General features: G+C 38.8%; 1 protein-coding gene across 1 annotated transcript in view; it reads right to left on the reverse strand.

Annotated features, from left to right (window-relative positions):
• UMAD1 (UBAP1-MVB12-associated (UMA) domain containing 1) overlaps positions 1 to 26,937 on the reverse strand; it is a 246,315-nt gene that overhangs the window by 216,220 nt on the left and 3,158 nt on the right. The window contains exon 2 of the mRNA XM_060020468.1: positions 5,534 to 5,633. Coding sequence (XP_059876451.1) covers positions 5,534 to 5,615 — 82 coding nt within the window. The 5' untranslated portion in view covers positions 5,616 to 5,633. The remainder of the gene's footprint in view (positions 1 to 5,533; positions 5,634 to 26,937) is intronic.

A 26,937-nucleotide genomic window follows, 5' to 3' on the forward strand; every position in this document is an offset into this window, starting at 1 on the left:
GTTGTCCTTAGGTTTCTGTAGTACCCCTATACTAAAATCTGCAGCAGCTCAAGTCCCTTTTATAAAACGGCATATATGTGCATGTAACCTATGCATATCATCCTGTATTCTTTAAGTCATCTCTAGATTACTTATCATACCTAATACAATGTAAATGCTAGGTAAATAGTTGCTAGGCATATAGCAAATTCAAGTTTTGCTTTTTGTGGAACATTCTGGGGGTTTTTTCTTTCAATATTTGCAATCTGCAGTTCGTTGAATCCACAGATGCAGAATCTGTTGATATAGAGGGCTGACTATATACCATCTTCCAACCTCAACTTCATTAAGGAGATTAGAGTTTTATGCAATAGTTTTAAATACTTAAAATATTAAATAGTGAAAAGTTTGGGGCAGCCAAAATTAAAGCCAAACTTTATGAATAATAATACAACCAACCCTCTTTTATTAAAAAAAAATAAAAAGCACAGCACTTTGTCTTTTAAAAATTAATGAACACAATTTAGATTTTTTTAAAAGAGCTTAAAATGTCACTAACGTCTTAAATTTTAAAATGATAATATGACCTTTTTTTTTTAAGTGATGGAGGGCTTTCCTGGTGGCACAGTGGTTAAGAATCCGCCTGCCAATGCAGGGAACACAGGTTTGAGCCCTGGGCCAGGAAGATCCCACAGGTCACGAAGCAACTAAGCCTGTGCGCATGACTACTGAACCTGTGCGCATGACTACTGAGTCTGTGCTCTAGAACCCGTGAGCCACAACTACTGAGCCCGCGCGCCACAACTACTGAAGACCGTGCGCCTAGAGCCCCGTGCTCCGCAACAAGAGAAGCCACCACAATGAGAAGCCCGCGCACCGCAACGAAGAGTAGTCCCCACTCGCTGCAACTAGAGAAAGTCCACCCGCAGCAACAAAGACCGAATGCAGACAAAAAATAAATAAATTTATTTTAAAAAAAAACGATGCATAGCTTAGTGGTTAAGAGGACAGGCTCTGAAGTCAGAATGCCTGGGCTCACTCCAGATCTGCTCTATGTAAGCTAGAGGAACTAGCTCTAGCTTTTTAGTCCTCCCCTGTATGCGGAGATAACACCACCACTTCACTCACATGGTTGTTCTTAGCACATTACACACATTAACTCATTTAATCACCTCAGTAACTCTATTGGGTTGGTACTGTTATCATGCTCATTTTCTAGATAAGTTAAATGACACCCAGGAGGTTTCGTAACTTCCCCAAATGATGAAGGGTATCAGATATACCAACCCAAAATGCCACTTTGGCATAAGAATTATTTTGAGCCAAAGGCACTTGAAAAATAACAGATGCAGGAAGGGCACTCTGACCTCCCCTTTTCTTCCTGAAAGCAGGAGATTAAAAAAAAGAAAAGAAAAGAAACCGATAGAAAATGCCAGGAAGAAAGAAACTTTCTTACCACCAGAGATGGAGAGTCAGGGGCAAGAGAACTCCACAAAATCAGAGCCTGTTAAAATAACCCTCATCTTCCTTTAGTATCCCCACATATTTTAGTCACTTTTCCACAACTGCCTCTTTGCTCAACCTGGTATATGAGAACCTAGGTTTGGCCACCTCTTTAGGTCTTCATTCTCCTGTGGGGGCCCCCATGTACATGTAAAAATCCTTATGCTTTTCTTCTGTTCATCTGTCCTATGTCTATTTAATTCTCAGGCCCAGCCAGAGACCCTAAGAGGCAAGAGGTAAAGTTTTGCCTCCCTTACAAGGGAAACTCCAGTAAATTGTAGAGCCAGGATATAAACCCAAGGGGTCTGGCTCGAGTCAGCATTCTACCTGCAACTCACTGTAGTGTCTCTGTGGTGCTCCTGAGAAAAAAGGGAGATGGTGTTACTGATGAAAACAGAAGAACAGAGGAAGTGGGAACCCAGACATGATGCTGACTGACAGCATCAAAACTTCAAGAGAGTAACTAAGATCACAGAACAGTAGGTACACAAGGATTTTTCATGGGAAATGGTAGAGGGCAGTGGAGCTTTGCACCTGGGAAAAAATAACGCTAACCAGAGACAAGCATCAGCAGACATGGCAGCTGAAGGACCAGAAGCCTTCAGCCAACATTTGGGAGTCTGCTCTTGCTTGGATCATCTGAATGAGGGTGTTCTACCAGCGGCACCTGAAATTAAATCACAATCCTGGGACTGGGAGGTAAGTGATGCCTCACCATGATTTCCCAACCACAAGACTACGGTACAGGAGTCAACACCAATCCCGCTTAGTCGAAGATGGCCCTAGGAAAACTCCCTCAAAATACAGCATGTCAGCTTTTGGGAAAATGCACCATTATAGCTTAGATATATCAGATGGAGCAGCTGGGACATGAAAGCATATGAGAGTAATTAATTGCTAGAAATTCCCTCAAACATTAGCAAATTTGGACATTTCTGTCTTCTGAGGCTCAGTTAAAGACCACTTCTTAAACGAGTCTTTCCTAGGAAGGAAAGGTCCGTAACAGAAGCTTCACAGGCTAAGGCAGAATACCATGGAAACGGGGCCCCTGTTGGGCTAGTTATAAGACAGGCAGTGAAACATCTTCATGTTACAAGCTACCAGACATTGAGGGAGATTTTAGAGAGAGCAGCACCAGGGGTTTTTTCAGTTGTGGTTGAAAGTTGTCTCTGTAATGCTGCAAAGTGGCAGGCCACAGAGCCAGAGAGGTGAAGAAGACGTATCGAGAGTTCACGAAGCCCAGCTGTAGAAGCTGTATGTGCTCTCAGACTGTCAGTGCACTAGACCCACAGCCTTTGAATGCCTATTTGATAACAAAGAGAATAAGGTGGATTTCTAATCATGAAACAACAGAAAAGAGCACAGTTCTCTGCACACATGTTGAGATTACAGCAGTGTTCTAAAATGAAGAATACAGAAAAGAGTTTGGAAAACCAGGCTTTACTGAAGCAAATTTCTGAAAGAATTTATTGTGAAACTCCTGAAGAGGCAGAAACTATACAGGAGACTAGAGGCATCCCTGAAGTTTTTCTCTTAGTGGGGCTAATTTAGCAGATAAAAGGGAAGCAACGCTGGCAGCGTTTGAAACAGAAGTTGGGGTTGACAGAGCCAGTGCTGACTTAGAAGGCAAGGCACAATTTCCTGACACTGGAAGAAGGGCCAGAGAAGCAGTTGTGCCCATGGCACCCCACTTTATCCCAGTCAGGAGGCTCCCCAGAAAAACCACCAACCCTGGTCTGACTATGCCCCACTACTTTACCTCAGACGTAGGGGATCTGGTCAGAGAGAAAATAACTCTGACCACTCTAGTTACTGCCCCTGTCCCAGGCCACAGGAAGCAGATACAGAAAAACACACAGGCCTGGCAGAATTTGACTGTGGAAAAGATGGGATATTCTACGGTAACATTCAGCCATGAGAAAAACTCCCTTCCGGTCTCCCAGAGATTAAGGCCAAGAAACAGAAGAGGGCCAGAGGGGTAAAATCCTTGCATCCTTACTGTGAGAGACCAGATCCTAAAGGGAAGGGCTCAAGAGGCAGAGACCCACCCACCCACCCTTCTGAATGTGTGGGGTCAGAGGCCGAGAGGGCCTAAGCTGAAGGTTCAGGATTACCTGTAAACCCAAGGAGCCATCTTCTACTCCTCAAGACACGCAGACCGTCTGCCAATGCCAAGGGACTCTGGGATGACTGGGCCAAGATAAAGACAGAAGAGACAGGAAACCAGAATCTGGAAAGGGAGACACCTGAGAAGCATCGCCAGAAGCAAACACTCTATGAGTTCATGCAAATCCTCTCAGAGAAGGAGCTAAAGTTGGCAGGAGGAAATCCAGAGTAGAAGAGGATGGTTTCACAAGGGGACACTGGGCTTTGGCTCCTCCTCACCACCCTGTTGGTAGAGAACTGCTGGGAAGAACTATCTAAAGACTGCAAATCTCTTCCTTGGGGGAAAGACACAATGACATGAAGGAAATGTTATTTTTCAGAATTCCCCTTGGAAAGAGCATAGTATTGGGTTGAAAGAAATATTTTTTAAAGCCACTAAAATCTTTTTCTGTGTGTGTGTGGTACGCGGGCCTCTCACTGTTGTGGCCTCTCCCGTTGCGGAGCACAGGCTCCGGACGCGCAGGCTCAGCGGCCATGACTCACGGGTCCAGCTGCTCCGTGGCGTGTGGGATCCTCCCGGACCGGGGCACGAACCCGTGTCCCCTGCATCGGCAGGCGGACTCTCAACCACTGAGCCACCAGGGAAGCCCCACTAAAATTTTAATAACTAGCAGGTATTAATTTTATAATAGAAGATAAACTAGTCTTAACATTTAGGAGACACTATATAACATGTTTAGATTTAAAAGTGTACTTCAACACTGTTGCTGGGAATGTAAATTGGTGTAGCCACTATGGAAAACAGTATGGAGGTTCCCCAAAAAACTAAAAATAGAACTATCATATGATCCAGCAATCCCACTCCTGGTTATATAAACAGAAAAAAATGAAAACACTAATTCAAAAAGATACATGCACCCCAAAGCTCGTAGCAGCACTGTTTAAATAGCCAAGACACAGAAACAACCCAAGTGCCCATTAACAGACGACTGGACTAAGAACATGAAGTATATATATACACACACATATATATATACATACACACACACACACACACACACACACACACACACACACACACAAAGGACTATTACTCAGCCATACAAAAGAATGAAATTCTGCTATTTGCAACATGTATGACCTGGAGAGTAAATATTATGCTCAGTGAAATAAGGCAGACAGAGAAAAACAAATACTGTACATCACTTACATGTGGAATCTAAAAAGTAATACAAATGAATGTATATGCAAAACAGAAACAGACTCACAGATACTGAAAACAAACTAGTGGTTACCAAAAATGAGAGAGAAGGGCAGAGGCAAATTAGGGGTATGGGATTAAGAGATACAAACTACTATATATAAAAAAGATAAGCAATAAGGACATACTGTACAGCACAGGGAATTATAGCCATTATCTTGTAATAACTTTGAATGGAGTATAGGCTACAAAAATATTGAATCACCATGCTGTACACCTGAAAGTTATTACAATATTGTAAATCAACTATACTTCAATAAAAGAAACAAATGTACCTCGTTCAGCAACTATTTATTGGATGCCTGATTTAATTTTTGATGCTAATTTAAGAAGCAAGGCTTGGTGCTATTTATAAAACAGAAATTGAATTTATCAAGGATTCATCAAGACTTCTGCTTTTTCATAATTAAAAAGGTTGACTAGCTTATTGGATAGAAAAAATAGGATGATTTTACAAATTGAATTTGAAGGACACATCCAAACCAACGTACTGTATAAGAAGAGTCTGACTTGATGACAATATTTTAAGTAATTGATGACCTATATTTTTATAGATTTCATATACATAAACTAACTTTGGAATTAATAGGAAAATGTTTAAAAATCAATCATATACTTTTCGAGTAATCTTTTAAAGGAAAAATAATTCATCTAATTATGATATTGTTTCCTAAAAAGACTCACCTAAAAGGACAAATCCATCTGCTTCTCTCTCTGGTACCAAGGGCTTTTTAGATTCCGGAGGCTTTCTGAAGAAGTGAAACATTGCTGCTTCCTCCGTTACCTGAAATAGAAACACTATATAATAACAAATTCAGATGAAACCATAAAACTCTTACCCTTCTTAGTAAAAAGCCAAATACAGGGACTTCCCTGGTGGTCCAGTGGTTAAGAATCGCCCTCCAATGCAGGGGACATGGGTTCGATCCCTAGTCAGGGAACTAAGATCCCACATGCTGCAGGGCAATTAAGCCTGTACACCGCAACTACTGAGCTCACATGCTCTAGAGTCCGTGCACCAACAGCTAGAGAGCCTGCGTGCTGCAACTACTGAGCCCATGTGCTCTGGAGCCTGCGCGTCACAACTGGAGAGAACAAAGAGCCCTCGCTGCATTGAAAGATCTCACGTTGCTGCAACTGAGACTCAATGCAGCCAAATAAATTTTAAAAGCCAAATATAAAGATATCACAACAATTACTTTTAGGAATTCTATTCCCAAACTTAAGAACACAAGCCCTCTCTAGGTGTCAGAAGATAAAACCAGAAATTAAGGAGCATGGACTTCCAGTTTGAAATACTGTGTTCATCCTCTCAATTTCTGAACATGCAGGAAATAACCCAAGAAATCTCTACAAGTAAAACTAAAGTCAACAGATAATACCAGAATCTTGAAGGATCTCACTAGCCATAAATTGGACACTGGACCGAGGAAAGGGGGGAAAAAAACCAAACCATGTCCAGGTTTCTTGTCATGCCATAACTACCTTAAGCCTCATGAAATTAAGGCCACCTGAAAAAAGAAAAGAAGGCACTACAAACACCCTCTAGAGCTGGTTATCTGATTCAGACACTCAAGGACTGTATTCATTGTAAAATTGTAGCCAAATGTAAATTCCCATCAGTGCAAATATCTGTGTTGGTGAGATTATTGTGCACTACCCCCAACACACACATACACATACACACACACACACACACACACACACACACCCCCTCTCTCCTCTGTGTCCTCCCATCTTTGTACATTCAGCTTTGTACACTCAGGCAGGGCAACAACTCTTAGAAAACAACTGGGAAGGAAGTTGAAGGAAACTTGGGAGGACATGTCACGTTCTGAGTTGCTGTAAGTAAAGCAATATAAGAGACAGCAAAGAGGGCTTCCCTGGTGGCGCAGTGGTTGAGAGTCCCGATGCAGGGGACACGGGTTCGTGCCCCGGTCCGGGAAGATCCCACATGCCGTGGAGCGGCTGGGCCCGTGAGCCATGGCCGCTGAGCCTGCGCGTTCGGAGCCTGTGCTCCGCAACCGGAGAGGCCACAACGGTGAGAGGCCCGCCTACCGCAAAAAAAAAAAAGACAGAGACAGCAAAGAAAAGTTCCTGGTGGCAACAAGTGCCCCACATTTCAGTTTCATATATTCCACCCACCAGAAAATCAAGCAGGGAGGATAAGTAAAGATTTTATCTGAGCAAGATGCTTCTAGAAACTGAGAATTGCACCAGGATTTGTGTAGGTCAACCTGCCCTGAGTTGTAGATCAGAGTGGATGGTAAAAGAGCCAATTTGTTGACAGAAAACACATCTAGCAGGTTTCACTTTTTAAAAGAAAAAAAAATGGAGAAGAAAAACACAAGCCATGTGAAAAAGAAAATATTTCAGTAAAGGAAAAGGAATCACCTCTGAAATCCTCAAAGGCTGAGCTTACTGGATATAGTGATGGAGCCAAAAGAAAAGTCTGGAAATAGTCTGGCACCCTCAAGAGAGTACAAGGAGACATGACCTGTATGAAACTGGTAAAAACAAAAACAAAAAAACCAAAAAAACCAAAAAAACAAGGTTAGATGGAAAAGCAAAAGGAAAAGATGAAAAGACAAGGGATGAGATGAAAAAAATAACTAAGATAAAGAGAAACCCATGCAAGAAAGAAATGAGATCAGAAAAGAACTGGTTGGTTTATAAGCAGGAATGTAAGACAATAAAGTTCAAACTCAAAGACTTAAAAGACTGGAAGAAGCAACTAACTTCTCAACCCCAAACAGTTAAAACTAAAACAGAGAAAGCCTTTGAAGGAACAACAGATGATTAAAATTCAATCTGGGTAAGGATCAAATCAAGGATATAGCCATCACACCTGATACTAAAGCCTCAGCCTGGATGAATGTGGCACTCAGTAAATTCTTAGGCTACAATGGGTCAGGAAAAAGAGACGAAGGGGATCAGTGTCCAACTGAAGCCTCGTAGAGAAAAGATACCTTCAAACAAATAAAGGGGGGGCACATTTAAGGGTGAAAGAGATGAGAAATGTAGCAAATCTAAGAGTTACAGCTAGCAAAAATTGTAGGTCTGGCTACAGATACATGAAGCTGATTATAATCAAATAGATAAGAGGCCAACAAAATTTTTGGAGAGTTGTGCTGCCAAAACAACTACATGTCTGAATTAAAGGAGGACTTTGACTGCTGGAAGTTTACAACAATGCTGCAGACAGGAAGCTGCCAGAGAAAACTGCTCAGCCCCCAAGGAGGGTCTATTCTCCAGTGCCTACTTCAGTGGTAGCCAAGGAAGTTATTGGAAAAGGAAGACACTTTGGGTGGAGTGCCTGGAGAACACGGGACTGGGGGCGGGGCTCTCCTGAGAAGCAGAATCTGGGCATAATTAATGAACATTCTCCAATCCAAGGCGGGGATCCCCCAAAATGCCTGCTCAGTGAGATTCCAAAATTGCTACCACTCGGTGACTGCTGTGTATCTCCCATTCCTCCCCTTTCTGGATGACAGTGGTTTGGGCAGTTATTTTTCCCAGTTACCAGAGGGGACAGAAGGGACAGACTGCTGGTCTTTTTAGTTCATGAAGTCTCTACAACAAGAGGTGCCACATCTGGACCTGATGAAGACATACTGAACTCAGAGCATGATGCTATGACTGAATGGGGCCATTTGGGTTATTGCCCTTGGGGAGGGGTGAGTCACTCTGTCTACCGCAGGGAGAGAGAACTGAGTATATGGTAACCACGGAATCATTAGGGCCATTCACTGGCTCTCCACCTTATATCAGGAGACATGTAAGAACTGCAGTTTTCTACCCTCCTTGGAGGTAGGTGTGGCCATGTTGCTTGCTTGGTTCACTGTGTCACATGCCATTAGAGTGCTAGAACAAGGAGCTTTGTGGCCACAGAGAGAGGCCCTTTAAAAAGTGGCTCCTTTCTAACATATAAAAGAAAAGCCTTTAATAGGAGGACTCAAATTTCCAATACCTTTTCATGTCTGGCCACAAGACAGAAATGGAACAAACAGAAATCACAAAAGCGGTTCTGATGTCATTCTCAAGCCCCCAACGTTTAGATACGTTGTTATAAAAGCCAGACCAAACTCAGCTGTAGTGCCAGAATCCCTTTTGAATGCAAGTATTTTGTAGAGAACTTATGATTCAAATAATTAAGTGAAGCATTTAAGTTTTTCATGACCTAAAAAAAATCAAACTTAAAGAATATACAGTCTTAAATAGGCTGCAGGTTACCAACAGTATGACTTATGTGGCAATGCATAATATTACAGTTTGTCACTTTAGAACATTATAAAATTCCAAACATATCCGAGAAGGAGAGAGAACTTAGGTTCCAAGAGTCAAGAAACATCCACGCACGGAAGAAACAGGTCAGGAATAGGAAAAAGGTAGTAGAGACAGTATAAAAGAACTCAGAATGGCAGCAAAGACTAGTTTGCTACAAACATCCATTGTTAACTGCTCTAAAATGGTTATGAAACTACCAGTCACCCTCGCACCTGTTATTCTGCCAACCTGACCATTGCCTTAACTCCTTCCTCTACAATAGTCACCTCAGATGTGTTTCCATGGGAACACTGTGCCAATTTTACAAGTCTTGGGATTCCCTTGCACCATCTATACTGCTGCTGACATTCATGATTCATTCCACTAGGTACCTAAGTAAGTCTAACCATACATATAGCTTTACAGTAATCACTCCATGCATGAAAAGACTATGTCCTGAGACACTAAAATCTGTAATCAAATTATCTTTATACCATGATATTTTTTGTACCATTGAAAACACACACAAGGTGGTATAAAAATTTATCCCAGCGGGACTGGCAATACCATTCTAAGATCCTCCCACAGCAAGAAAGCTGCATGGTTAGGTCACCACTCCAGCAGCCAGATTTCCTTTCCCCACCTAAGACTAGAACTGGGAAAGAGAACGGGGGTAACTAAAACCCCACTAACATGTGCTGAGCTCCTACGATGTGTCACGCACTGTACCTAAATGCCTTATAGACTCTATCTCCTATAATCTTACAGTCATCCCGCCAGGTACACATAACTATTCACAATGTGTAAGTGAAAGAATTGAAGTAAAGTCGGTTAAGTATTGATGCAAATGTATATGGCTAGTAAACAGCAGAGCTAGAATTTTAAACCAAGTCTTTTTGGTACCAAAACTGAATGCTTTACATCAACAAAGCACCAAAGACAAGGAGCCCTTAACAAGACATTTGTGTTGGACTTTAATATTTCCTAATATTAGTGAAATACATTTCATTAATTCCATTTCTGTCTTTCTAAATCCCTACTTTGCCAAGCCTTGCTCAGCTCTGTGTTCTGAAGATATTTGCTAATTCCACAATATCCACGTTCCAGACTTTCACTTACTTTATATTTATATTTTATGAGTATTTATCAAGTGCTTAGGCCAGATACTGACCAGGCACTGCAAATGTAGCACTCAACTTATATTTACGGGAACAAACAGCAACCTGAAACTACCCCATTTTGGAGGCAATCCTGAGTAAACCTAAGAGGAATTTAGGAGCTCCATCCCAAAAGTTGAGGAGGCCTGGAACAGTCCTGCTGCCCCCAGCTGAGTATATGGGAAGACATGAGCACTCATGCTTCTGACTTACATGGCCTTGACAGTGGCCTTCTTCTGCCTGGAGTTATCAAGCATGTTCCAGCCTCATTTCCTTAGGTACGATTTCAGTATGTTAAAAACTGTCTACAATAAGCAAATTTTATAAGTGGGTGAAATATCAAAATTTATTCTTAAAAATCCATTATCAGCCAGCAACAACACTCTTGCCTGGCTAAGCTGGGACCCAACCCAAAATGCCTCCTAATCCCCAAACATGGGAATCCTGGAACTGCTTCTACATGGATGGGGGATGAAGAGTTCACTGCCCAAGACACAGATTGGGAGAAAATCCATGCAAATCACAAATCTGATACAGGACATGTGTCTAGAACATATAAAGAATTCTTAAAATTCAATCATGAGAAAACAAACCAATAAAAACTGGACAAAAGCTATTAACAGACATTTTCCTAAAGAAGATATGTGGGTCTTCCCTGGTGATCCAGTGATTAAGAGTCCACCTGCCAATGCAGGGGACATGGGTTCGATCCCTGGTCCAGGAGGATCCCACATGCTGCGAGGCAACTAAGCCTGTGCGCCACAACTACTGAGCCCATGCTCTAGAGCCTGCGAGCCACAACTACTGAGCCCACATGCTCTAGAGCCCACGTGCTTCAACTACTGAGCCCATGCACCTAGAGCCTGTGTTCTGCAACAAGAGAAGCCACCGCAATGAGAAGCCCACGCACCGCAACGAAGAGTAGCCCCCACTTGCCACAACTAGAGAAAGCCCACACGCAGCAACAAAGACCCAGTGCAGCCAAAGCAAAAAAAAAAAGATATGTGAATGGCAAAGAGCCACATGAAAGGATGCTCAACATTAGTCAATAGGCAAATGCAAATTAAAATCTCAATGAGATAACACTATATACCTATTAAAATATTAACAATTTAAAAGGCTTGCCATGCCAACTGTTGACAAAAATGTGGAGCAACTGGAACTCTTATACACTGTGGTAGGTGTAATAATATAGTACTGTGGCAGTTTCTTAAAAATGTAAACATACACCTACCATATGACCCAGACCTCCTCCTTCTAAGTATTTACCTAAGAGAAATGAAAGCATATGTCCACACTTGTACACAAACGTTATACAGCTTTTTTGGTAATAGCCCCAAACTGGAAAAAATCCAAATGTCCAACAACAGATAAAAAGGATAAACAAACTGTAGCATATCCATAATACTATTCAGAAATAAGGCATGAAGGCCTAAGATATGCTATGACATGCATGAATCTCAAAAAAATCAAGCTAAGTGAAAGAAGCCAGACCACAAAACACTTCTAGGAAATGCAAACTAATGTATAGTGACAGAAAGCAGATCAGTGGTTGCCTGGGGAATGGGAGGTTCAGGGAGGGAGGAATTACCAAGGATCACAAGCAAACTTTTGAGGGTGATAAATATATTCATGATCTTGATTGCAGTGATGGTTTCAGGGTATATAAACATGTCAAAACTCATCGAATTGTACACTTTCAACATGTACAATTCACCATATGTTGATAATACCCCAATAAAGCTATTTTAAAAATTCATTATTAGCATGATATTCTAGATGTTATATAAATGTTGTAGTTCACAATTATTCGTAAAATTGTCTCAAGTCTCTTAAATGACTTTGTGTGTGTTACAAATGCAGTCTTGTATACAAAGCAAGATACTTCTTTCTCTATGCATTCACACAAAACTGAAAAATAAAAGGACAGTGTCTTCACTTTTAATGGCATGCAGACTGCATACAGAAAGCGACCCTGATCGCTACACAGCACAGATCCTACTGCTCTGAAGGAGGGCAGCACAAGTGATATATTTATTTTTTCCTATTATTCTAAGACTTACCTTTTAAGTGATATTACCCATGACAAAAGGATTAAGGTAACCTGGTTTTCTCAATTTGATCACCTTCTTTCAATTTCAACAGACTATTTGACAATATAAATATGTCAAATAGACTGAAATGTATATGTGGGACTGATAAACAGCAGCTACTTAACTATATAAGAAAAAATATACATACACACATTTTTTCTTCACATTGTGTCAAAATCCAATAAATATGTAAATTCCATACTGCTGAAAAACTAAAATCCTGAACCATGTTTAATCCTCCTCTTCTTCTGTGTGGTGGGTTGTGAATTGCATGGTTAGACAAAAGGAATACAAATTTAGGTAACAAGTTTCCTAATTTCTTCCGAGAGATACCAAAAAAGACAATGGTCCCATACTTTTGATAGTTTTAATCTTGAAAGACAAGATTATATTACCCAAAACAGCATTAAACAGTACAAAACATTCCAGAAGGCTCAATGAGAATGAGAAGAGCCCTGTTACACTTCACAAACAGGTAGCCTTGAGTTTAACTTCATCTGATGGGCACAGATATAAACCGAGAAGGAAGGCCTCTCCTATAAGAAGGATCACCAGGAACAATGAACAGAGAGTGTTTAGGAGACAGCAGAGAGCGTAACCTCACTAGAAGCGTGGAGGTAAGCAACAGAAATGAAGAATACAAAAGAAGAGACAAATTATTAAAAGGGCTACTAAGTCAAGAAAATGTTAGAATATCCAGAGTGGCTTACCAGGATTCATTTAATATTATTTTCTAGTCTAGGATCTTGAGGAAAGTAGTGTTTCAGAAAGATTAAATTTAAGACAATAGGCTAGACAACGTGGTTGGACCGAGTGATTATCATACTAAGTGAAGTAAGCCAGAGAGAGAAAGACAAATATCATATGATATTGCTTACATGTGGAATCCAGAAAAAAAATGATAAAAATGAACTTATATACAAAACAGAAAGAGACCCACAGACATATGAAACAAACTTATGGTTTCCAAGGGGGAAAGGAGGGAAGGGATGGATAAATTAGGAGTTTGAGATTAACATATATACCCTACTGTATATAAAATAGATAACCAACAAGGACCTACTGTATAGCACAGGGAACTATACTCAATATCTTGTAATAACCTATAATAGAAAAAAATATCAAAAAGAAAAAATATATATACATTATATATATATATATATATATATATGTATAATTGAATCACCATGCTGTATACCTCAAACTAACATGACACTGTAAACCAACTATATTTCAATAAAATAAAATGCTGGAGAGACTGATTCAGAGAGTGGAGCCATGAAGTCAGAACGTTGTAGCAAAAGGGACTGGACTATGGTGGGAGAAGTTTGAATGAAAAAGAAGGGGTGTACAGAAATGTGAAACAGGACCTAGTGACTTCCAACTCTACAAAATACTGATGGAAAGGAATTACTAAAAGACGACTGAAGTTTCAAGCCTGAGGGAGTAAAGAAAGTGATATTAAGAATAAGAAAAGGAAAGTCGGAAAAGGAAATTTAAGAGAAGAAAAAAATTAACTCCACTTCAGACAAGTTTACATGTAGGGAAACAATGACTGGTCCAAATGGAAATATGTGAAATGCAGTTGGAAAAATAGGACCTAGTGCTCCAATGAAAGGAATAAGTTGGAATTTGGGAGCTGTTAGCATGTAAGTGGTAGCTGAAATTATAAACATCAGTGGTATTTCAAACTGAAAATATAGAAGTTCAGGGACTGAGATCCTGATCTCTAACATCTCAAATTATAATATGAAAATACACCCCTTTAGTTATCACCAAACGGATGTGTATACCCCCATTTCTTCAAATTTTTCAAAAACATACTTGGCTGTCGTACCAGGACTAAAATGTTAACTCGACTATATTGTTTCACATTTCAAAACTGCAGAAACAACTGACCTCTTCAGTATAATCCAGGGGGGTAAATTCAAATGCCAGGCAGATAACTAAGAGTGAAACCAGCCGAGTCTGAGACAGGAGTGAAGGAAAGTGCAGGCTTGGTCTAAAGATGGCACCTCTAGGGAGGGGGGAGATGCCCAGCGAGCCACGAGGAGGAGCCCTTCACCAAAACAAGGCTTCTGAGGAACCAGTGAAAGAGCTTTGAAAGGTTTTGAGCTGGGAAAGCCTGGAATCAGATTTGCATTTGCTGTTATGGCCAAAGTAAAAAAAAAAAAATAACCATCACTAAAAAAATTAGGACAAGGCTGAGGCTACGGTTAGGGCATCTTCCCACTGACTCCTGGCCACCACCCAAGATGGTCCCAACGCATCTAGGAACCTCTGGGGAATGTAAATTGAAGATGTAAGGCTGTCTCTGTCTGAAGGTCCCTCCCTTTGATGCCTGTGTGTGGGACCATGGGCCTTGGACTCAGAACTCCTGCTCTCACTGTCACCCAGGCCTCTTGGAGAACATTTTAGCTGAAGTATGTGTTTTATACTATTTCATCCTTTCTAGTACTTTTTCCAACTTATTTGCTTTTTCAAAATGAAACTAGCAGGCTTTCTAATTATAAAGGTAATTTCTATTTTCTATGTGCAAATAAGTTTTGTACATTCTTAGGAAAAAATATGGAGAAATATACACCAAACCTAATAGTTGTTCTTACCAGGAAGCATGACTAGTTTATATTTATGTTTCTTTTGTAGTATTTGCTTTTTTCTAAATCAAATATCATATATTGTTTTAGAATAAAAAATATTTAAAAATTTTTTAATGACGTATACTTGATTTACAATCAAGAAAACTGTATGTTCCTGTGTGCTGTGTTACTTTCAGGTGTATAGCAAAGTGATTCAGTTTATATATATATTATTTTCAGAATCTTTTCCATTATTGAATATAGTTCCCTGTGCTATACAGTAGGTCCTTATTGCCATCTATTTTACATATAGTAGTGTGTATCTGTTAATCTCAAACTCCTAATTTATCCCTCCCCTACCCCCTTCGGTAACCATGACTGTTTCCTGTGTCTGTGAGTCTGTTTCTGTTTGGTAAATAAGTTCATTTGTATCATTTTTTTAGATTTCACAAGTAAGTAATATTATATGATATTTGGCTTTCTCTTTCTGACTTACTTCTTTTAGTATGATAATCTCCAAGTCCATCCATGTTGCTGCAAATGGCATTATTTTATTCTTTTTTATGGCTGAGTAATACTCCATTGTACCACAACTTCTTTATCCATTCACTTAGGTTGCTTCCATGTCTTGGCTATTATAAATTGTGCTGCTATGAACATTGGGGTACATGTATCTTTTTTAATTAGAGTTTTCACCTTTTCTGGATATATGCCCAGGACTGAGATTGCTAGATCAGATGGTAACTCTACAAAAATAAAGATTTAAAAAAAAATTTTTTTTAAGTAACTTTGGCAGCTCCAACCACTGTTCCATGAAGGGATGTGGGCCCAGTGTCACCAAGTCTGATTTTTCAAGACAAACTAGAAATCCAACTATTATGTAAAAACCTAGTTTTTAGATGATAGCAACAAATTCAAAAAGTTTTTAAAATACTCTGCAGACTGAATAAATCCTCTTCAAACTGGATTTGGCCTTCAGGTGTCAAAGTTTTAGACCTAGTTTAATAGCCTAAATCTAATCAGAATAAGGAAAAACTGTAAAAGACTTCGGAATTTAGTGGCTATTACGGCTAGCACGTCTGTCCTGGTTATCTCCACCTCTGTTTATCTGACTCGGTTATGTTACAGCTCTGTAGAGACAGTTGATAACTTGCAGAAAATTGATAGGCATACAAATAATCCCTATCCACAGGATGCAATAACGCTACCCTAGGGACAGTGACCAGTTTTGCAATAATTAATAAATTCAACATTCCCTTATTTGACTGTATTGTGTGGTGATACTTTGAGTTTTCTTTTGAACCAGTTGTAATATACTACTAATTTCTTCCTTAACTGATGAATTAATAAGTCTCTGACAGATTTTTATTTGTATGAAGGAGATGATTTTGTCCTCTTTTAAAGTGTATCCATTACCTTCAGAGTACCAATTAGGATTACCCAAATATTCTCCCTCTGTTTTTCCATTCATCTGGGTTTTTTATCTTTGAAAGTTTGTGATATTGGTGTCATGGGTGAGAGGTACAGGCATCTAAGAGGATAAGCAAGAGGGGAGCCAGGAAAGACATTTCAACTGATGTCGCAGATGAGCTCCCAGAACAGTTGGAAGGCCAATGAATTAATGCATTAATAGAAATTTTATTTCCGTCTGTCTGATTTTTGCTCAGAATCCTACCCACCCTTGCCAAAAAAAAAAAAACCACTCAGGAAAGAAAATAAAACAAACTGAATCTTGGATCTACAGCTGTTTTCCAAACTGTAGGTCTCAACCCTTTACTGGAAATAAACTCAATTTAGTGAATCATGACCAGATCTTTGAATAGAATGAAATAGGGGGGGAAAAGAGGAAGAGAAAAAAGAAAGGAGAAGCAAAAAGTTTATCAGAGAGTGTCACATGTGGTAAGTAATGTTTATGAACTTTGGCTTGTGGGTGCATGTACTAGGTCCTGACATGAAATGTCACGTTTCATGTTTAGGTTGGAGACAAAAAAGTTTCAAAGACACTAATCCTACTTTGGTGCTCACACACTCCCTAAAAGAATTTTGTAAGATCATGTGCTCTCTTATACATTTTAAGTTGACATCTAAACCTTTACACTGAAAATTATAGAGAATGTAGTTTCTAGCATATTATATTTATATGTTGAAATAAAACAACTGTATCATTCTTTTAAATTTATCTCATGTAATCTAAACACCACAGCATTTTAATATCCACCATCAGCCATTTTAAAATATATAAGCAAGTTCCTTCTTTTCTAACAGCAGGAAATTTGACATTGTTCTATTTTCTCCTTGAACTCATATTTCCATTTCATTTCCACTGATCTGGGGTAGCTCAGAGATGCCCTCAGAACACTAGTGCAGCTTTTACAACAAACCCAGATGAATACAAAGCAATGGTGACAATCTCATTTTTAAGAGAGTCTGTCTTCTAAGTTATCACTCCTAACCTTTTCACTTGTCACCTAACTGGAAAGTGGTATCATGAACACATATAACAGGCGTTAAAAATTGAAGGTACATGATTTAATAAAACTCACTTCCCTATATGACTATATAGTTGCTTTTAGCAAACTGAGACATTAAACATGTATTATTTTCAGCCAAAACAGAACATCTAAAATACTTAGAAAGTCGGAAGACCTCAAGCTACAAATTGATGATTATAAAGCATAGGCAAGGGAGGGTTCTAGAAGAGTGCAGAGGAGCTCTGAAGAACTTCACAGTATAGATTTCAACAGGGGTGAAGCTGGGATTTTTTTCCTTGAATTTATAGTTTTTTACTTTTTTTTTTTCTATTCTTACAGTTTAAATCCTTTTCTTATTTTAGTTTATATTAAATTAAAGGCAGGAAAAGCTTTTCAGAAATGGGACACGTAGGATTCAAACATGAAATCCTTAAATATAATACAGGAAATCCTAGGTTAAAAGAGTACTGAAGGCAATGGGGGGAGGGGGTTGTAGTTTATCGCCTCAACTTGATGACTTTTAACACTTGGCTTTATTTGCCATGGACAGCAACACCGGGTTGCATTTGATAATCTCAACAGCCAGCTACTCCTCATTCCCATGCAAGATACCTACAACCAGGAACCGTTTGCAATCTTAGTTGTCACCATAATAATAAAATCCTGCTATCATGGAAGCATTACATGATCTGGAATTACTAATTTTCTCTAGCAGAATAGTTTTTCAAGCACATGATAAAGTTATTTTGAAAAGTCACAAGTTGGCCCAAGAAAATTTTAGAACAGAACCTTCTTTCTTCTCAGATCCCTTTTTCATCACTGAAAATTGACAGTCTCACTAAGGTAAAAGAGACCCCAGACAATTTTACTCTCCCCTCCATTTCTCTGTAAATTATCACCCCTCAAAGTCTCTATCAGAATCATGGGAAGTTTTGTGTAGTTTTGCTGCTGTTGTTGGATTTGGGGGTTTTGTTTTCCTTTTAATTAACTACCCTATTATTTTCAGAATCAAGAATGGTAGCCTGGCAATGATAAAGACTGACTGCTTTTTTCCACTACTGTCTCTTACTCATAAAATGAAAAATAGGATAGCATAAAAAAGTCTCCACTGATTCTACTAATTTAGGGGAGAGGAAATCACCTATTACATTAGACCAGAGTTTCTCAACCTCTTCACTCTTAGCATTTTGGACCAGATAATTCTTTGTTGTAAACTATTCCTCTGTAGATAGGTGCAATCACCTAGTATGTGATGCATTCTAGTCAGAAGCCATCTTAATTTCAAGAGGTTTTATTAAAACAAACAAAAACTTCCCTCTTTTTAATGCAGGATGTGCAAAAACCATTCTTTTTTTTCTAAAGAAGGATGTTAAATAGTGTGAAGAGATATAAGCTTAGAAGATAAAGTTGCTGCCTTTGAGAGCTTATAACAAACCACGCTTATAAGTTATACCATTTTGGTCTCATTCATTGACGAAGAATGTAATTTAAAGGCTTTAGTGTTATCCCGACTCCTCTAAATTAATGACACAATTAGATATTTTTATGTTTTAGAAAAGTTAAAAGTATAATTCTACGTAACTGTCACACAAAAAAATTTGATTTTGGCTTAAATAACACTGATACCTACCAATAAAATACTAGTTTCTAACCACTGTGTTCAATGTTGTAAATCTAAAATGAAAACACACCCTGAAAAAGACCCCAGACAACTCTAACAAAAGCATCTCTTCACATGAAACAAATACCTTAGGTGATTTACTTAAATAGGTGATTTATTTAATAAAGTCGTAAGGAAGAACGAAGTAGACCAATTGTGAGATCACCCCTCTTTACAACTCTCTATAGCACAGAGAAACGGAGAATTTAAAAAAATAAAATAAAGCATTATTCAGTGTGGGTCTTTAAATATCTCTATTTGCTCACTGAAATACATTTAACACACAACAGGAACCATTACATACATCTTCCAAAAAAACTCACTCCTCAATTGCCCATTAAAAATCTACATCATTCGACTTCCAGTACAAACTAACTGCATCATCAAAAGTATTTCCTTCCTAAATAAAAACAAACTTCTAAAATTCAGTCGTTTGTTCATTTGCTCACTTTTTAATTCATTCAACCAACATGTTTTGAAGGCCAAATACTAGCCAGGCACAGTTCTAGGCCCTAGAGAACAACATCAAACAAGGCAGTTTCTCCAAATTCAAGGAACTATCTAATCTATTTGCTGCCTTTTGGCCTGCCTCTCTACCACCTCTCACAAGGCCAGTGGGCACAAAGCATGGTGCCGAGTCCTGTGTAAAAACAGCACGGGCCAAGCAAGCGGCTAGCAAGTTGTTAACAGTCTACTCAAATATTGTTACCTGTCTGAAGACTTGCTTCAGACTCCTGAGTAAATAAGAAAGCTGACTGTTTCACCTCCTCCCAATTTTTCATCAAAATGCACATAAAGAAACATAAGAAAAAAATTGGCAATAACTATCAACCATATGCCAAAGTCTGAGTCAAATGTCCATGAACTCCACAATCAGTGGGGATTGACCAAGAAGTACAACTGACCAAGAGTTCATTACTGTGCTCTCTGCCACATGCTACATCTTCTGAAATCCTATTCAAGGATGAATGAATGAATAAGCAAATAGACAAGCAAACTATTACAACAGGAGAGTGAACCACGAAGATGGAGAAAGTATTTCATCCATCCCCATTGCCTGAACTTAATTCTAAAACACAGCTGTATCTACCAGGAAAAAATAGGCTACCAGACATCCCACTGCATGGGAATTCTTTCTAAAGTCTGGCAAAATTGGATTCCCTCCCTTGACCCTCCCCTTCTCCTGGGAGATCTTCTACTTCCATTCAAATATGATAGTTTTGGCCTTGGCAAGCAACAGGGAAAAATAAGGAGGGAAATGGTTTATAACTGCCCAAGGAAGACTTTGTAAAACAGGGTCCCAGACAGAAAAAGCTCCATGAGCAGAACACAGGAAAAGAGATCTACTTTCATGTTTGAAGAATTACAAACTGCTCCTAATTCTCTAATTCATTCAGAGATCTCAATGGTCTGAGCCACGGAAGACTCAATCTCGGCCTGGCAGACCCACACATGATGAGTTTCTGTTAGCCACTGTGAACTGAACAAGCCAAGGAACGTGTGCAACCACCTGTCTTCCAGGACTAGACACAGACACAAGAAGCTGCCTGCAATAGAAAGTTCAGTGAGGAAGACGAAAGTAGCCCGCTCCCCCAGCCTCTGCTTCAATGAATAAACATAAGGAATGGAAAATACAGACTGAAAGATCAAGAGGAAAAATATCTCCCTGACGATAATTTTCCACAAGAAACTGTTGAACAGTATAGACAACATCTTGGTAACACTCAAATGGTTGTAAGAGGACACAGTCTCTTCCATCCAGGCTGCTGAGCAGAGCTGGGCAAAACATACCATCACCCAGATGCTTCAGGATTCTCACTCTCAGACAAGCCCACACACTTCCTTCCTTCTGGGGAAGCACCCTGGGGTTTTCTTCCACCTTTACTAACATCGTTCATCATCACTAAGATGTCCAGCAGATACTTTAGGACAATTTGCTCACGCTACTAACAGTTATAACTTACAATTTATTATTTAAGTACTTAGTGTAACCAGGCACTGTGCTCAGGGATTTACATATGCAAATCTTATTTAATGCTTCAAATAACCCCATGAAGCTTTATTATCTCCCATGTTTATACAGAAACTGAAGCTCTGACAGGATAATTTTTCCAAAAGTCACCTAAGTATCAAGATTTAATCTAGGTCTATATCCTTCACCCTGTGCTGTAGTGCTTCAGTGTCCAAGGCTGAGTCATCTTCCCAGCACACATGTCCTACTCTACTCTCTATCTCAGAAAAAAGCATGGTGGTCCAAACAGCTGCTAGAGACAGAACCGTAAGTGTTACCTTAATTTCACCCTCTCCCTTTCATCCACTCTCCCCCACCCACTAAGTCCTGCAACCCCATGATATCTCATGAAACTTTTGGTTTCTCTCTATTCCTACTGCCCCTACTTGGGTTCAGCTCACCAACATCTCCAGTTTGATTACTGCAAGCCCCTTGGGTGTCTCTCCAACATAGTGGACCCCGCTATGTTCCCAACATCTTTGTACCCAATCCTCCCCAAGTCCCCTTCTACACCATAGTTGTTTGGAAGATGTATGGCCAAGTGACTAGAGCTGGCAAATTAGATTCTCCCAAGAGCCGTTCACAAAGTTTGGGGTAACCATGCAGATCTATGTAAACAGTGAAGCAACAATTGCTCGGCTGAAGAGAAAGTGGTCTCAAAAGAGACAGAGAGATCAGCTCGGTGCTTTGTGACCGCCTGGAGGGGTGGGATAGGGAGGGTGGGAGGGAGGGAGACGCAAGCGGGAAGAGATATGGGAATATATGTATATATATAACTGATTCATTTTGTTGTGAAGCTGAAACTAACATACCATTGTAAAGCAATTATACTCCAATAAAGATGTTAAAAAATAAATAAATAAATAAAATAATAATTAAAAAAAAAGAGACAGAAGACAGTCTGGATTCTGAAAGCTTTCCTCTTCATGGCTTCAGTGCCTTATAAGGCTAATAAACCTTAGGCTAGTCAAGCTAACCCAAAATAGTTCTAATCAGTTTCCTTTTGACCTAAAAGTAAACTGGCTAGAAGGTGGAGACAATCCAAATGTACCCAAAATAACGAGTGGATAAACAAAATATGGTATTTACTACATACACTGGACTATTATTCAGCATTAAAAGGAATGAAACTCTGATACATGCTACAACATAGAAGAACCTTGAAGACATTATGATAAGTGAAATAAGCCAGACAGAAAAGGACAAATATTGTATGATTCTACTTATATGAGGTACCTAGAGTAGTCAAATTCATAGACTGTATAATGGGCAGAGAGTTTTAGTATGGGATGATGACAAAGTTTGGGAGATGGATGACAGCAATGGTTGTACAAAAATGTGAATGCACCTGATGCCACTGAGCCATCCAATTAAAAATGGTTAAGATGGCAATTTTTATGTACATTTTACCACAATCAATCAAAAAAAAAAGTTAAAGCTTGTTTAAAAAGGTCATGTTACTTGTACCAAAAGCACCTTGATCAGGATATTCCTAGACATTCATCATCATGAAACCAGAATACTCAACCTAAAATGTCAAATTGATCACTCCCTTTCCAGCGCTCTCCTCCAGCATCACTATTAAGCTCAACTCCTTGGCATGGCATATAAGGAAGACATTCCAAATTCTGGTCTCTACTTAGCTTCATCCTTAATTCTCGCCACTCCCCAGTTCCCTACTATACCTTCACCAAGACCTTGTTATCCTCAACAACTAACAGAATCCCCACATTGGCTATCTAAAAGAGTACTTGTGGTAATGTCTTAAATATAAATATGTATTTTTAATGTATGGCTAACCCAATAAAAGAATAAAGAAAATCTATAGAAGCCAGAAAAGAATCTATAAATCCACAAAGGTATATGCAAATACTAGAGTTAACATTTTCCCTGTGGCCACTTTTGATTTCTAATGACTAAAAGCCTGAGTTTTAATTATCCATGTCCCACAGGGAACAAGGACAAAGTCTGTGGCTAAACATCTTTGGAAGAAGGAAACAAAGATCTTCTCTGGAGTAAAATACCCTCAAACTAAACCTCAAAAAAATCAACAAAAAAGTTCCAAGAAACATCAATTCATAATCAAAAAATACTGTACAAATAAAGAAATAAGCCACAGTAAGCAAGAGTCAACAGAATCAAAAAACTCTACAGAATCAGACCCATCAAGACTGTGGGTATCAAAACTAGACCATAAACAGACTTACTTTATATTCTGTAATATATGGAGAAATAAAGGGAGACCTAAGACTATGACAAAAGAGTATCAGTAAAAACTACTAAGATTTGTAAAAAGAACTAAACAGAACTTCTAGAAACAAATAAAAACTAGTATTGAAATTAAAGCAAATGACTCACAACTGCATAAAGAATTAGTAAACTGGAAAATTAGAAAAAATTATCCAGAATTCAGCACAAAGAATCAAAACCACTGAATTCTAAAACAGAGATCAAGAGCACATGAGGTCCTTCCTACTTCTAATCAGAGTTTCAGAAGGAGTTAGAGAATAGGAGAGAAGCAATATTCAAAGAGATAATGGTTGAAAATGTCCAAGTGCTGATAAAGACAAGATCATCGGATTCACAAAGCACAACATATTCAGCAGAAAACTAAATAAAAGAACTCCTCATCAGAATACATTATACCGTAAAACTGCAGAATACCAAAAACAAACTGAAGATCAAGCAGATAGAGACATGAAAGAACAAAATCACAATTTAAAAGAAAAGCAAATATTATAAGAGTAAAATAATATCAGAGTAGTCTTGAGAGAAATTAATTGTCCATTTAGAATTCTATGTAGATAGATAATAAACCTATCTTTTGAAAACAAGAATGAAATAACCATATTCAGAAAAACACAAACTGATGGAATGTACTGCCAACAATTCTCACTGAAAGAACTTCCGAAGAAGGTACCTCAAAAAAAAAGGGGGGAGGAAACAACAGAAAAAAAGTTGAGATGTAAAAATAAATAGTAAGTAAAAAATAAATAAATAAATAAATAGTAAGTGAAGAAAGTGATACATATATGAATAATTCTAAGCAAATATTAACTGTATAAGATAATAATAATGCCTAATTTGTGGAGTTAAAAGGAATCAAGATAGAACTAAAACTCTAGACAACAGCATACAATTGGAAAAAGGTCAGTGGAGTTGTAGGTTCTTGTCTTGACACAGAGTAAAGTAACTTTAGACTTTAATGTGTTTGTTAAAGCGTGACCACAAAATATTTTATTAAAGAATATGTAACATTCAAACTAATACAGAGGAATAAAGTGGAATTACGGGAAAAAAATAAAAAGTCAATTCAAAAGAAGGCAAGAGAGGAGAAAAAAATAAACAACAACAAAAAAAAGCAGAACACACAGGAAGCACAAAATGACTGTTAAAATGAATCCAAAAATATCAGGAGCCACAATCGATGTAAATGGACGAAAGATAGAAAAACTAAACCTCTAGCTATAGGCACCATTTACACAAGAGAAACACCTAAAACATAAGGACCCAGAAAAGTTGAAAGTTATCAGGCCAACGCAGACACAAATACCACAGGGTCACACAGTATAAATATCAAATAAGGTGTACTGGCGATAACATAACAAGCACAGAAGTGGCAAAGCACTCATGACCCACCACACACTAGTGTTCCCAGAAAAAAAGAATCCAGCTTCCACATAACCATTCCAGACTTCACATTATACTGCAAAGCTATTGTAATCAAAATGGTGTGGTACTAGCACAAAAACAGACATAAAGATCAATGGAAGAGAATAGAGAGCCCAGAAATAAACCCACACACCTACAGGCAATTAATCTTCAACAAAGGAGGCAACAATATACAATGAAGAAAAGAAATTCTCTTCAACAAGTGGTGTCGGGAAAGCTGAACAGCTACAAGTAAGTCAATGAAATCAGAACACTCCCTCACACCACATACAAAAATAAACTCAAAATGTTTTAAAGACCTTAATATAAGACATGGCACCATAAAATTCCTAGAAGAGAACATAGGCAAAACATTCTCTCATATAAAATGTAGCAGTACTTTCATAGATCAGTCTCCCAAGGCAAAAGAAATAAAAGCAAAAATAAACAAAGGGGAACCTAATCAAACTTAAAAGCTTTGGCATAGCAAAGGAAACCATAAACAAAACAAAAATATAACCTATGGAATGGGAGAAGATATTTGCAAATGATGTGACTGACAAGGGGTTAATATCCAAAATATACAAACAGCTCATATAACTCAACACTGAAAAAACAAACATCCCAATCAATAAATTGGCAGAAGACCTAAATAGATATTTTTCTAAAGAAGACATACAGATGGCAAACAGGCACGTGAAAAGATGCTCAAAATAGCTAATTATTAGGGAAATGAAATTCAAAACCACAATGAGGTATCACCTCACACCTGTCAGAATGGCCATCATCAAAAAGTCTACAAATAATAAATGCTGTGGAGGGTGTGGAGAAAAGGGAACCCTCCTACACTGTTGGTGGGAATGTAAATTGGTGCAGCCACTATGAAAAACAGTACAGAGGTTCCTTAAAATACTAAATTAGACTACCATATGATCCAGCAATCCCACTCCTGAGCATATATCCAGAAAAGATGAAAACTCTAATTAGAAAAGATACATGCACCCCAATGTTCATAGCAACACTATTTACAATAGCGAAGACATAGAAACAACCCAAATGCCCATCAACAGATGACTGGCTTAAAAAGAGGTGGTATGGGGTTTCCCTGGTGGCACAGTCTTTAAGAATCCGCCTGCCAATGCAGGGGACACGGGTTTGAGCCCTGATCCTGGAAGATCCCACATGCCGCGGAGCAGCTAAGCCCGTGCTCCACAACTACTGAGTCTGGGCTCTAGAGCTCGCGAGCCACAATTACTGAGCCCACATGCTACAACTACTGAAACCTGCACACCTAGAGCCCGTGCTCCTCAACAAGAGAAGCCACCGCAATGAGAAGCCAGTGCACTGCAACGAAGAGTAGCCCCTGCTCGCCGCAACTAAGGAGAAGCCCACGAGCAGCAACGAAGACCCAACACAGCCAAAAAATAAGTAAATTTTTAAAAAAAGAGGTAGTATATGTATACACACACACACACACACACACACACACACACACAGAGTAGACGATTACTCAGCCATAAAAAAGAATGAAATACTGCTATTTCCAGCAACATGGATGGACCTAAAGAATATTATACTAAGTAAGTCAGACAGAGAGAGACAAATACTATATGACATCACTTATATGTGGAATCTAAAAAATAAAAAAATTAATCTATATACAAAACAGAAACAGACTCAGACATAGAAAACAAATTTATGGTTATCAAAGGGGAGAGGGAAGCAGGGAGGGATAAATTAGAAGTACGGAATTAACAGATAGGAACTACTACACATAAAATAGGTAAGCCACAGAGATTTACTGTATAGCACAAGGAACGATATTCAGTATCTTATAACAACCTACAATGAAAAAGATTCTGAAAGGAACATAAAACTCAGTCACTTTGTACACCTGTAACTAACACAATATTGTAAATTAATTATACTTCAATTAAAACAAATAATAAGAATCCAGCCTCCACACATTTGGGCAATTCTGTCATAATAGAAGCTTACTGCTTAAAGAAGCGCCTTGCTGGGAAGGAGCTGCTGGAGCCCACAGGCTGGTATCAGTCTGCTCCTCCTTTGAGCTGAGACCTGCCAGGTCAGCTCTCTGATAAGCCACCAAAGAGATGAGGAAATGAACATCCAAGCTCATGAGTCTTGCCTCCCTTAGGTGAAGTACTGGAAGGAAAAAGAGACAGCAAACAAATTCTAA

The sequence above is a fragment of the Delphinus delphis genome, chromosome 9 (genome assembly GCF_949987515.2).
Source record: "Delphinus delphis chromosome 9, mDelDel1.2, whole genome shotgun sequence".
Lineage (NCBI taxonomy): Eukaryota > Metazoa > Chordata > Mammalia > Artiodactyla > Delphinidae > Delphinus > Delphinus delphis.